Raw genomic sequence first — 11,245 nt, 5'->3', positions numbered from 1 at the left:
GGCTGAGGATCCTGGGATTGTACTCATTGGAGTTTAGAAGGTTAAGGGGAGATCTAATAGAAACTTACAGGATAATACATGGCTTGGAAAGGGTGGACGCTAAGAAATTGTTTCCATTAGGCGGGGAGACTAGGACCCGTGGGCACAGCCTTAAAATTAGAAAAGGTCAATTCAGAACAGAAATGCGGAGACATTTCTTCAGCCAGAGAGTGTGGGCCTGTGGAATTCATTGCTGCGGAGTGCAGTGGAGGCCAGGACGCTAAATGTCTTCAAGTCAGAGATTGATAAATTCTTGATGTCACAAGGAATTAAGGGCTACGGGGAGAATGCGGTTAAGTGGAGTTGAAACGCCCATCAGCCATGATTAAATGGCGGAATGGACTCGATGGGCCGAATGGCCTTACTTCCACTCCTATGTCTTATGGTCTTATGGTACTGGAGGATAAGTGGCACCTATAAAATCTTAACTAGTATGAAACTGTGCAAGCCATTTTCTGGGCTATGGCCTCCCTCCTGGTGAAGGAACCATTTTGCAGAAATGCCCCTCACCCAGCTGATCAATAGCATTTGGCATGTAGCTGTGGGAGGCTGTCTCGCACATAGATTAGTTCCTCTCTTACTGTGATGCATTGCTGGTATGTGTAGCCTAATTGCTACAAGGTGCCTCCTCTTGTTAATTAGCTTCTCTCTCTCTACGATATATTGCTAATGTGTGTTGTTCCCCTAATTAAGGACATCTGTCCTGCATTTATCACAGATCTCTGTAAACAGCATGTGAGGTGATAACTTGCAGTCCTGTTTATTTCTAGAGCATGTAGCTCTCTCTGACCCTGAGAGCTGACCCCTGATTCGGTACTTCCTCGGACCATCCTGACACTCTGTAATTAATGGTCAGCCTGTGTTTCAGCCTGGTCTTGTTTCCTATGTAATCTTGTAACTTCCTGCCGTACTCCAGAGTTCTGCCGAGCCATACTTAGGACATGGACTCCCCATGATGCATCATGTAATAAACTGGTTAATGCTCAAGGTCTGCCTCTCGAGACTCTCTTCAACAGAGACAGTGTTTGCTGAATAAGAAAACCCCAAGGATGAGTAAGCACCTACCCAGAGGAGTGATTTTAAAATCTGACAGACTTATACAGTGGCTAAAAATAAAATCAAAATAAAACATAAAAATAAATGCTTCCTGCTGCATTCAGAACTCTGCTTCAGTTGTTTCACATTCTCCCCACCTGGAAGGTTAACTCCCAAATGCAAAGTATCCCAGACTATACCAAACCTTAAAATTTCACCTGAAACCAGTAGCTTAAATCAACCCTTAGATCTAGTGCTCCCCAAAATATACAAATTATGCAAGATGGGCCAGACAAGGATTTCAAGTGTTATTTTACAACAATTCAAATCTAGAAGTTTGAGGTAACATTTTTAATGCATGAATCTCCAAATAATGTATCTGTAATACAAACAGTGAAAGAGTAAACTTTTTTAACTTAACACCATTACAAAGTAAAGATTTTTGCAGTAGAGTAAATGTATTCCTTTTCCCACAGCTCCTAAATTTTTAAAATTTTCTTTGCCATTTCCAATCATTTTAGATGTGAGAGATGAATTCCTTTCCTGTAAAGTTGATACAGGACTACTATGTTACACCAATTTAAACTTTTTTTCCCCAAGCACTAATCAACATTAACATTTACATAAGTACATGGGTTAAGGCTTTTCAGCATTCATTCATAGGCTGTGTGCTCCACTGCCTGACTGAACATTTAATGTTCCATCCCTGGTTACCCTTGAGAAAGTGATGGTGAGCTGCCTTCTTGAACCACTGTAGTTTATTTGGTGAACTTTACACAGTTCCAGAGCACTGCTAGGAAGGGACTCTCAGGATTTTTAGTTCTGTAAATAATGTTTTAGTAAAATTATAGGAGGTCGACCATAAAAGTAATAGTCAAGTGATTGAAATTCACTCTCTCCCATCATCTTGCTACCTAACTCTTTATGGCAGTACATCGGCTGATCAGCATTGCCAGGTCATAGACTATTCCCACCAACTCTACTCACCAAAACTACCACAAGTGGAACCATAAAGGATTTTTATTATTCTGCACTGACATGAGGGACTGTACAGCCACTTTTGAGGAAGTTAGTCTGTATAAGGGTAAGTCTGTATGAGGGGAAGTTTGACCTCAATGTCAAGCGCGTGCTAAGTAGAAACAGTTTGGATTTTTTCGCCAAAGCAGGTTGGAGGCTGGGTGCCACATGGACTGAGTTGGAAAACCGTTGCTCTGAACTTTTTTTTCCTCCATCTGAGAATTTATTTTTAAATTTGACTTTCTTTGCTTCTCTTTTTCCCTAGAACTGTAACTGAAGAAGCTGTACCTCAGGACCTTTGTACCTAAGATAGCACCGTAAACAGCAACTTGTACACTGAAAAGCTAATTACAATTCTAATTTGACCTCGACATGAGCTGACCATAATTCATGTACATACAAGATTCATTTTTCAGGAAGAAGCATGCCACGTGGCAACATCCCAAAAAATAGTTCCCTATTTTGAATAATCCACGTCTTGAAGATTGGTCTGGCCATGAAACAATCCAATTACACATCATAACAAAGCTTTCTAACAAAAAGGTGCCAATATCTATAGATTCATACTCAGAAAAAGTCAATGTATTCAGAAAATGCAGTGAGAAAATTGAGGGAGCATTGTTTTACAAAAATCAAAAGACAACTGAAACAAGGCCACATGGCAGTACCTTGATGTGCTGGTTGCTGCATTCTCTGAGGATAGGATTAGGTAGGCTACTGCAGTGTTTTCTCCAGCTGTTATAGATCGAGAGAACTACCTCTGCCAGTCCAGGGGGCCATTTTGCCAAGAATTTCTGACCAAGCGCTTTTAAATATTTCAACATCAAATCTAGTATTCCACCATTCTTCAGATTGTTCAGTAAAAACATGTGAACATCTTGTTTTTCTGTGTGCATAAAATTAAAATTTAATGTTACAATGGATAAGAGCTCATTAATACACTAGCCAGCATTAAATGTGGTCAATTCCATTCCAAGTTACATGACACACACACACGCAAACACACACACACGCAAACACACACACACGCAAACACACACACACGCAAACACACACACTGTGCTTTGCTGTTTTGCAGATCTCGAAAGGTAAAGGCAAAAATAGTTAGCTCCAAACTACCAGTGAAAAATGAGAGATAGGCATCAAAGGAGATCTCATTGCAGAGATTGAACTTCTTTCAAAGAACTGTTAAAGACTATTCTTCCACTGCTGACCATTTTTCAATCACCGCAGACCAAATGAGTAACTAGTGTAAAAGAGAACACAAAAGGCTTATAAAAATATGCGTAAAAAATTTATCAAAAGAAACATTGGAGCCAATTAGAAGTTGTAAAGGAGATTTTCTTATTGAGACAGAGGGCATGGCTGACGGAGTCTTTTGCATGTATTTTCACCAAAGAGAATGCAGTAATAAAAGATGGAGGTATTAATGACATTGGATCTATTGGATCGAAGAGATTTATGTCAGTGTGCAACATAGAAAAGTCATCCAGCCCAGATGCTATAATAGTTTACTGAGGAAAAGGTGAAAATGACAAAAGCTCTAGTCACAAACTTCCAGTTGTCCTCAGATACAGATGTGGAGACAGGAGATTGGAAAGTTCAAACAATTAGCAGAGCCATTTCAAAAAGGGAGAGGGGTGCATCCTGCAACTGAAAGTCTCATAACCCAATATTGGTAGAACTCTTAGCAAACAATGAAGAACAAAATTAGTAGACATTTGGGAAATAATGGATTAATAAATGAAAATCAACATAGCTTTATTACAGACCAATTACAGTTGACTAACTTGATTGAATTATTTGAAGTGATATTTTTTGTTCACTTGTGGGATGTGGGTGTCACTAGCTGGCCAGCATTTATTGCCCAATCCCTAGTGGCCCTTGAGAAAGTGGTGATGAACTGCCTTCTTGACCCACTGCAGTCCACATGCTGTAGGTTAATCCACAATGCCATGAGGGAGGGAATTCCAGGAATTTGACCCGGAGACAGTGAAGGAACAACAATACATTTCAAAGTCAGGATAGGTGAGTAGCCTGGAAGGGAACTTACAGGTGGCAGTGCTCTCATGTATCTGCTGGGTTTGGAAGGTGCTGTTTAAGGAGCCTTGGTGAATTTCTGTAGTGCTTTTGTAGATAGTACACACTACTACTACTGAGCATTGGTGGTGGAGGGAGTGGATGTTTGTGGATATGGTGCCAATCAAGGGGGCTGCTTTGTCCTGGAAGGTATCAAGCTTCTTGAGTGTTGTTGGAACTGCACTCATCCAGGCAAGTGGGGAGTAATCCATCAAACTCCTGACTTGTGCCTTGTAGATGGTGGACAGGGCTTGGGGAATCAGGAGGAGAGAGTTAGTCACCGCAGTATTCCTAGCCTCTGACCTGCTTTTGTAGCCACCCTGTTTATGTGACAAGTCCAATTCAGTTTTTGGTCAACGATAACCACCCAGGATGTTGATAGTGAGGGATTCAGTGATGGTAACACCACTGAATGTCAAGGGGCAGTAGTTAGATTGACTCTTATTGGAGACCATCATAGCCTGTCATTTGATTGGAGAGAAGTGATAAGGAAAGTATGATTATACTATTGATTTATTAACAAAATTTAAGTTCATGGAATTAAACGAGATAGTGCGTTAACAGATATATAAATTGGCTAAAGCTTGTGGCACAGTATTAGAACATATCCAAACAGGTTGATTACATTTTTTTATTTACAAAATTGGCTAAGGGATTAAAAGTAGAAAGGAACAGTGAACAGTGTTCATCCAAACTAAAGAGAAGTATACTGTGATGGCTTTTTTAGGATAAGATTACATTAGACAGAATATAATTTCAAAGTTTATACTTGAAATGAAACATTACATGAAACATAGCAGATAGAATAGAAAAGCATATTATTATTTAAAAAGAGATTGTAGAATATAGTATATGGAGGGTTCGGAGTGCCCTTGCACATGGCCACAAAATAAACAACCAGTATAGCAAATAATTGGGAAGGGAAATGGAAAGAATGTTATTCCAAGGGAGTGGAGTATAAAAATAGGAAAGTCCTGCCAAATTTGTACAGGGTTTGTAATGAGCTGTACCTGGAGGACAACACAGGTCTGCTTACTGAAGGAATAATATTCTTACATCAAAAGCAGTTCAGAGAAAATTCATTCAGATGATTCCCGAGAATGATCTTATTGCTGTCATATGAGAAAAGGCTGAGCAGGTTGGTTTTAAACTCAAATTTTGAAGAATGGGAGGTGATCAAAATCAAGAAGAAACTTTATAGTTGCATAAAGAGAAAGCGGGTGGTCAGGAGCAATGTTGGCTCTCTAAAGACTGAAAGTAGGGATATGGTCAGTAACTATGGGAAAATGGCAGACATGTTGAATAATTATTTTGCCTCAGTATTTACAGTAGAAAAATATTGGAATAGGGACAAGGAGCAAATAAAATGAAAGAAAGTAAAACATCGATAATGAGGAAGTTAATTGAACTAAAGAGTGACAAATCTCCAGGACATGCAGTTTCCATCTGAGGGTGTTGAAGACATTGTAAACACCCTAACTACAATCTTTCAGTTATTGTTTATATGGACTTCCAGAAAGCATTTGATAAAGTCCTACATCAGAAACTGTTAACTAAGGCAGAAGCCCATAGAATGGAGAACAAATTATTGATGGACTCTATGACTAAGTGAATGGGCAAAATTGTGGCAAATGGAATTCAATGTCAGCAAGCATGAGCTTATCCATTTTGGACTGTAAAGGATAGATTAGGACACTTTCTGGACTCTATGAAGTTAGGTACAGTGGATGTCCAAAGAGATTTGGGATTCAGTTGCACAGATCTTGGTCATGTCATAAACAGGTGCAGAAAATAGTCAAGGCAGTTAATGGAATGCTGGTCTTTATATCAAGAATACTGGACAATAAGGATTGCTTGGATTAGGCAAAAACTTTGTTAGACCCCACTGTGAGCAGATCCAGACACCACACTTTAGCAAATTTATATTGGCCTTGGAGGGAGTACAATGTAGGTTTACAAGAATAATATCTTGACTTCAGGGGTTACGTTATGAGGAGAGATTATACAAATTAGGCCTGTTTTCTTGAGAATTTAGAGGGTTGACAGATGATCTGATGAAGGTCTTCAGGATGTAAACAGAAAAGACAGGGTAGACAGACATAACTGTTTGGAGAGTCTAGAACTAGGGGTCACAGTCTGAGCATTGGAGCTAGAACTTCAGGAGAGATGTTAGGAAGTACTTCTACACACAAAGGGTGGAAGAGGTTTGGAATGCTCTCCACAAGTGGCAGTTGATAGTGGGTCAGTTATTAATATTAAATCTGGGCTAGATTTTCTTTTGTTAAACAAAGGCATTAAGGTGTATGGACCAAAGACAAGTAAATTGAGTTAGCTCACAGATCAGCAATGATCTAAATGGTAGAATTGGTTCAACGGGCTGAATGGCCAACTCCTGTTCCTGTGTTCCTATAGTGAAACATACAAGATTCTGAGTTGGCTCAACACTAGATGGTAAAAGGATATTTCCTGGTGGATGCTGCTTATAAATAAGGTGGGTACCATTTATACGGAGATTAAGAGGAATTTCTTCTTTCAGAGGGTCATTGGTCCTAGGAATTCACGGAGTCATTAAACATATTCAAGGCTGGATTAGACAGTTTTTGGCTGTAAAGGGAGTCAAGGGTTATGAAGGAATAAGGCCACAACTGGATCATATTGAATGATACAGCAGGCTTAAGAAGTTGAAGGACCTACTCCTATGTCTTGGGATTTTAGGAGATAGTTTCCAATCAATCTGTTCAGATGTTATGTCACACCTCTGAGCAGGTGGGACTTGAACCCAGGTTCCTAGTCCAGAGATGGGGATATTACACTGCACCACAATAGATCCTTTTTAGGATTTTATGCAACTACTGAGTTAATTGCCTACTTGCATCATTAGGTAGCCCCCAATCATTGATAAGAACATAAAGCTCAGCTAGAGTAAGAGAGATCAGGAAGCATCTATAGAAGGAATCAGAGTTAACATTTCAAGTCAAAAAACTTTCATCCTTCCACCCAAATCTGAACCTCCTTGCAGTACATCAAGGTAACCTGCATTTCTTGAAAGGTGCAGGGTAGCTGCTTTAGATTTCGAGTTGACTGGGAATAATGCTGTCCAACAATGGCTGCCCATGATAGTGCACATGGTTATTGGACACTGTACCCTGGTCCTCAGTAAAGCAGAGATTATCTGAATCTGCACGGCAGGAGGGCAGCAGGCCGCCCAGACACATTATGGAAAGACAGTTGGGGCACAGTTATCCATGAAGTCAATGGCAGGACTTTGGCCTAAGAAACTTAGGTTTAATGCAATGGACTCTCATAACTGGTCATGGTCAGTGAATCCAGACAGTCACCAAAATTCAATGTTAATGTGATGGCTTGTTTGAAAACAAAACTCCAAGGTCACCAGTATAAAGGAATAAAATACAAAATCATTCCTTGCTATATGAGAAATCTGACAATATACAAATTAACAAGAATTGACTTAAAAAGTTACATGATTGATATGAATCCTGGGCATGTCCAGCCAGAGAAGGAATATTTCTACCAGTACAGGAGTTTAACATTTGGATACAATGTATGCAAGACACTACAGAAAAGAATTTAAACACGGTCTGTAAATGTACTTGACATGACCCCCTGCAGCAAGTAATCTTTGTTTCTGGATAAAATACAGCTTCAAATAACACAAAATACCTGCAAACACAAAATAAAGGCATACATATCACACTGTCAAGCCCACCTAACCCAAAGTCACAAAACCAGCCCAAACAACTGAACAAAACTATCACTGATCCACCATTCAGATGTCCTGGGATTAGTGAGCAAAGATTCTGATAAAACGACTTCCAAGTCACAGTGATGCAGAGAAGTGCATCCAGAACAGATGTAAAGGAATCCGGGTCTGGAAACCTACCTAGTTCCATGAAAGATGAAGGATCAAATTGCATCCGATAAGGGCCCATTAGTTGTTGACTTTCCTTTTTCAACTCCGTCTGAACTTCAAAGGTGCCAAATGCATCATCTTCATCCTCTAGATCTACCCTTTTCAACCTTGTGAGAGAACAGAAAGTTAACATGAAATGCCTGCTTTCCACCATTGTGCACAGGTTAGATCTCAAAATATTGACCACAGCCTACGTTAATTAACCAGAACATTGGGCGTTTAGATTGCATAATGACTTGTCATGTACTGTTTTGTGTGTGATGCATTCAGGAAACATTGTAGTTGTATTTTTCAATTAGGAGATAGGAAACTAAAATATACCTCCAAGGACTACAAGTCTGCTGTAACTTAGTTGATGTTGAGGTAACTGGGGTATTCAAAGTAAAATAGTCCAGGGATATAGAGGATCAGTCACATCATTTGATTTGCGATGATAGGAGATAACAACAATTAGACATGACCATAAGCTGAAAGAGGCAGCTTAAGTTGGGAAGCAAGAAAGTATCAATTCACTGATAAGGTACAATAGACAGGGGAGGTTACAGGGGTAAGTAGCTTAAATTGTGTAAGTGTCTTAGAGAACCACATCAGTCATACCAGCTAGGACAGCATGAGGGCAATTAAATTGAATGATAGTTTCTGTGTACTGCGTTTGTATGCATTTCTATCATCTTGATCATTCTATCATCTGGCTCTTCTACACAAAGCTGGTTTTATTTAGTGACGGGGTTGGTCAGGGAAACAGGAGTGCTATCAAACCAATTAGTAACAGTAAGCCAAGAACAGGGAACACAATTCTGATACACCTTAAGTTACATCTTCCCAAGGGGAAAAGGGGGCATGCTTGGAGATCCAAGTTAAGAATACACAACTGTGATCACTCCAACCTTAAATTTCACCAAGTGCCATTCTCACAGTCATCACTACCAAGTTCTCAAGCGTAAACAGAGCATTTCTTTCTCACAGTCAAGAAAAAAAATAGCAAGCTTAGGAACTTGTTACATGGACTGATCCTTTCTCTTTGCTTAAGGACAGTTTCGGCTCTCTTACTGCACCAATTGCCAGTAATTGCTTAAGCTGAGTATATTTGAAAGCTACCTTGAGGGCAGAAATTTGATCAACAGTTCCTGAAAATCAATCTTCTCTTCCTTCTTGCACTTGGTGTTTCGCACTCGAGCAGACCGCCTCTTTGCTGGTTCCCCTGCCTCATCAGCTATCCGCTTCCTTTTGGAACCCTTCTTCGCCTTGTCAATGATAGATGTTTCTGCTTTAAACATGGTTAATTCAACAAAACACAAACACTTCAGTGAATGGTCTACAAAGACAACATTACTGGCACTTCAATACAGCTATCCTAAGCCTTACTTTGGATCAATTGTCACATTTTACATACCTGGTTCTAAGGAAAAATTCATCAGAAAATTTCCCTTTGCTAGATTTGTATCTTCTTATAGGGGTATTATTATATTTGAAAAGTCAAGGTTAATAATGCAGAGAATGCCTGTTCAAAGCTACCACTGCTTTTTGAAATAAAACAAAGAACTGTGGATGCTGCTAATCTGAAACAAAAACAGAAATTGCTGGAGAAACTCAACAGGTCTCACAGTATCTTAGGAGAGAAAGTAGAGTTCACGTTTCAAGACCAATGACCCTTCATCACAACTAGGAGGTTCTGGATTCGAAATGTTAACTCTGGTTTCTCCCCACAGTTGCTGCCAGACATGTAGAGTCTCTCCTGCAATTTCTACTTCAATTTCAGATCTCCACCCCGCCCCCCCCCATAGTTCTTTATTTTATTTCAGTGCTTGACTCCAAACTGTACCCTGAAGAAATCTACTTTTTATATGTAAAAACAAGAAGATTCAAGGTGATGATGGTTCACTAACATCTTAACAGGATAACCTGAGTTCATCCAATCAAAATACTACTGCACAGTAAAAGGCCATTCAGCTCATCATGCTATTTAAGTAATCCCACAATAAGCAAAGATCACATTTTGCAGAATGTTTATACTTTACAATTGTTTGTGGCTTCACTTTATCTTCCGAGTATATCCCTGCAGCATAAGGAGGTCATCTTGGGTGCCTGGAACACTCATTTTTTTCCCTTCTTAGGCGGACGCCCGCTTGGGAGAAACATCCAAGGACTATGGCTCTAAGTGATCATTATTGGTATTCCATGTGATTAGCGAGACATCTAGATAAATGGCGACCTGGGGTAGACTTTGCAAAATGTTTTCCATCGTCTGAAAAATTGCAGAGGCTGACAATACCCAAATGGCTGCCTCATATATTGGTACAAGCCCTTATGGGTATTCATTGCAGCATACCTCTGGGAATCCTAATCTAACTGCAATTGCAAGTACACATGGCTCAGGTCCAACCTCCTCAGAGCCAGATCAAACAGCTTCAGAATTTCTGACACTCCAATCAGGGAACTCATTCTATGATGTCAACCTTGTTGACCTTTTTACAATCTCTACAGAGGTCACAGTCTCAGGACAGAGAGTAGGTAATTTAGGACTAAGGAAAGGAACCCTTCTTCACGTAGAGTGGTCACTACCCTAAAGGCTGTGGAGACCATTCAATAAAAAGATTGATAATTTTTTTTTTAAATATTGGAGACTTCAATGGTTAGGCAGAGAAAGTGAGATTATGGCATTCAGATAGAAGATCAGCCATAATCATATACTGAACAATAGAGCAGGCTCCAAAAGGCCAAATGCCCAATGCCTGTGATTTAGTGTCAATTACTTAGAGTCATAGAGATATACAGCATGAAAACAGACCCTTCGGTCCAACCCGTCCATGCCGACCAGATATCCCAACCCAATCTAGTCCCACCTGCCAGCACCCGGCCCATATCCCTCCAAATCCTTCCTATTCATATACCCATCCAAATACCTCTTAAATGTTGCAATTGTACCAGCCTCCACCACTTCCTCTGGCAGCCCATTCTATAAATGGACCATCCTCCGCGTGAAAAAGTTGCCCCTTAGGTCCCTTTTATATCTTTCCCCTCTCACCCTAAACCTATGCCCTCTAGTTCTGGACTCCCCAATCCCAGGAAAAGACTTTGTCTATTTATCCTATCCATGCTCCTCATAATTTTGTAAACCTCTATAAGGTCACCCCTCAGCCTCCG

General features: G+C 40.0%; 1 protein-coding gene across 4 annotated transcripts in view; it reads right to left on the bottom strand.

Annotated features, from left to right (window-relative positions):
- Positions 1–11,245, bottom strand: part of cabin1 (calcineurin binding protein 1) — a 487,520-nt gene that overhangs the window by 447,182 nt on the left and 29,093 nt on the right. For 3 of the 4 annotated variants that reach the window (XM_043716137.1, XM_043716140.1, XM_043716139.1), the window contains exons 9-11: positions 9,200–9,368; positions 8,072–8,208; positions 2,760–2,977 (exon numbers count right to left, since the gene is read on the bottom strand). In XM_043716137.1, the coding sequence (XP_043572072.1) occupies positions 2,760–2,977; positions 8,072–8,208; positions 9,200–9,368 (524 nt within the window). The remainder of the gene's footprint in view (positions 1–2,759; positions 2,978–8,071; positions 8,209–9,199; positions 9,369–11,245) is intronic. The other variant, XM_043716138.1, reaches the window with a different exon arrangement.

This window comes from Chiloscyllium plagiosum, chromosome 25 (genome assembly GCF_004010195.1).
Source record: "Chiloscyllium plagiosum isolate BGI_BamShark_2017 chromosome 25, ASM401019v2, whole genome shotgun sequence".
Classification (NCBI taxonomy): domain Eukaryota; kingdom Metazoa; phylum Chordata; class Chondrichthyes; order Orectolobiformes; family Hemiscylliidae; genus Chiloscyllium; species Chiloscyllium plagiosum.
This window is presented reverse-complemented; position numbering and strand designations above follow the sequence as displayed.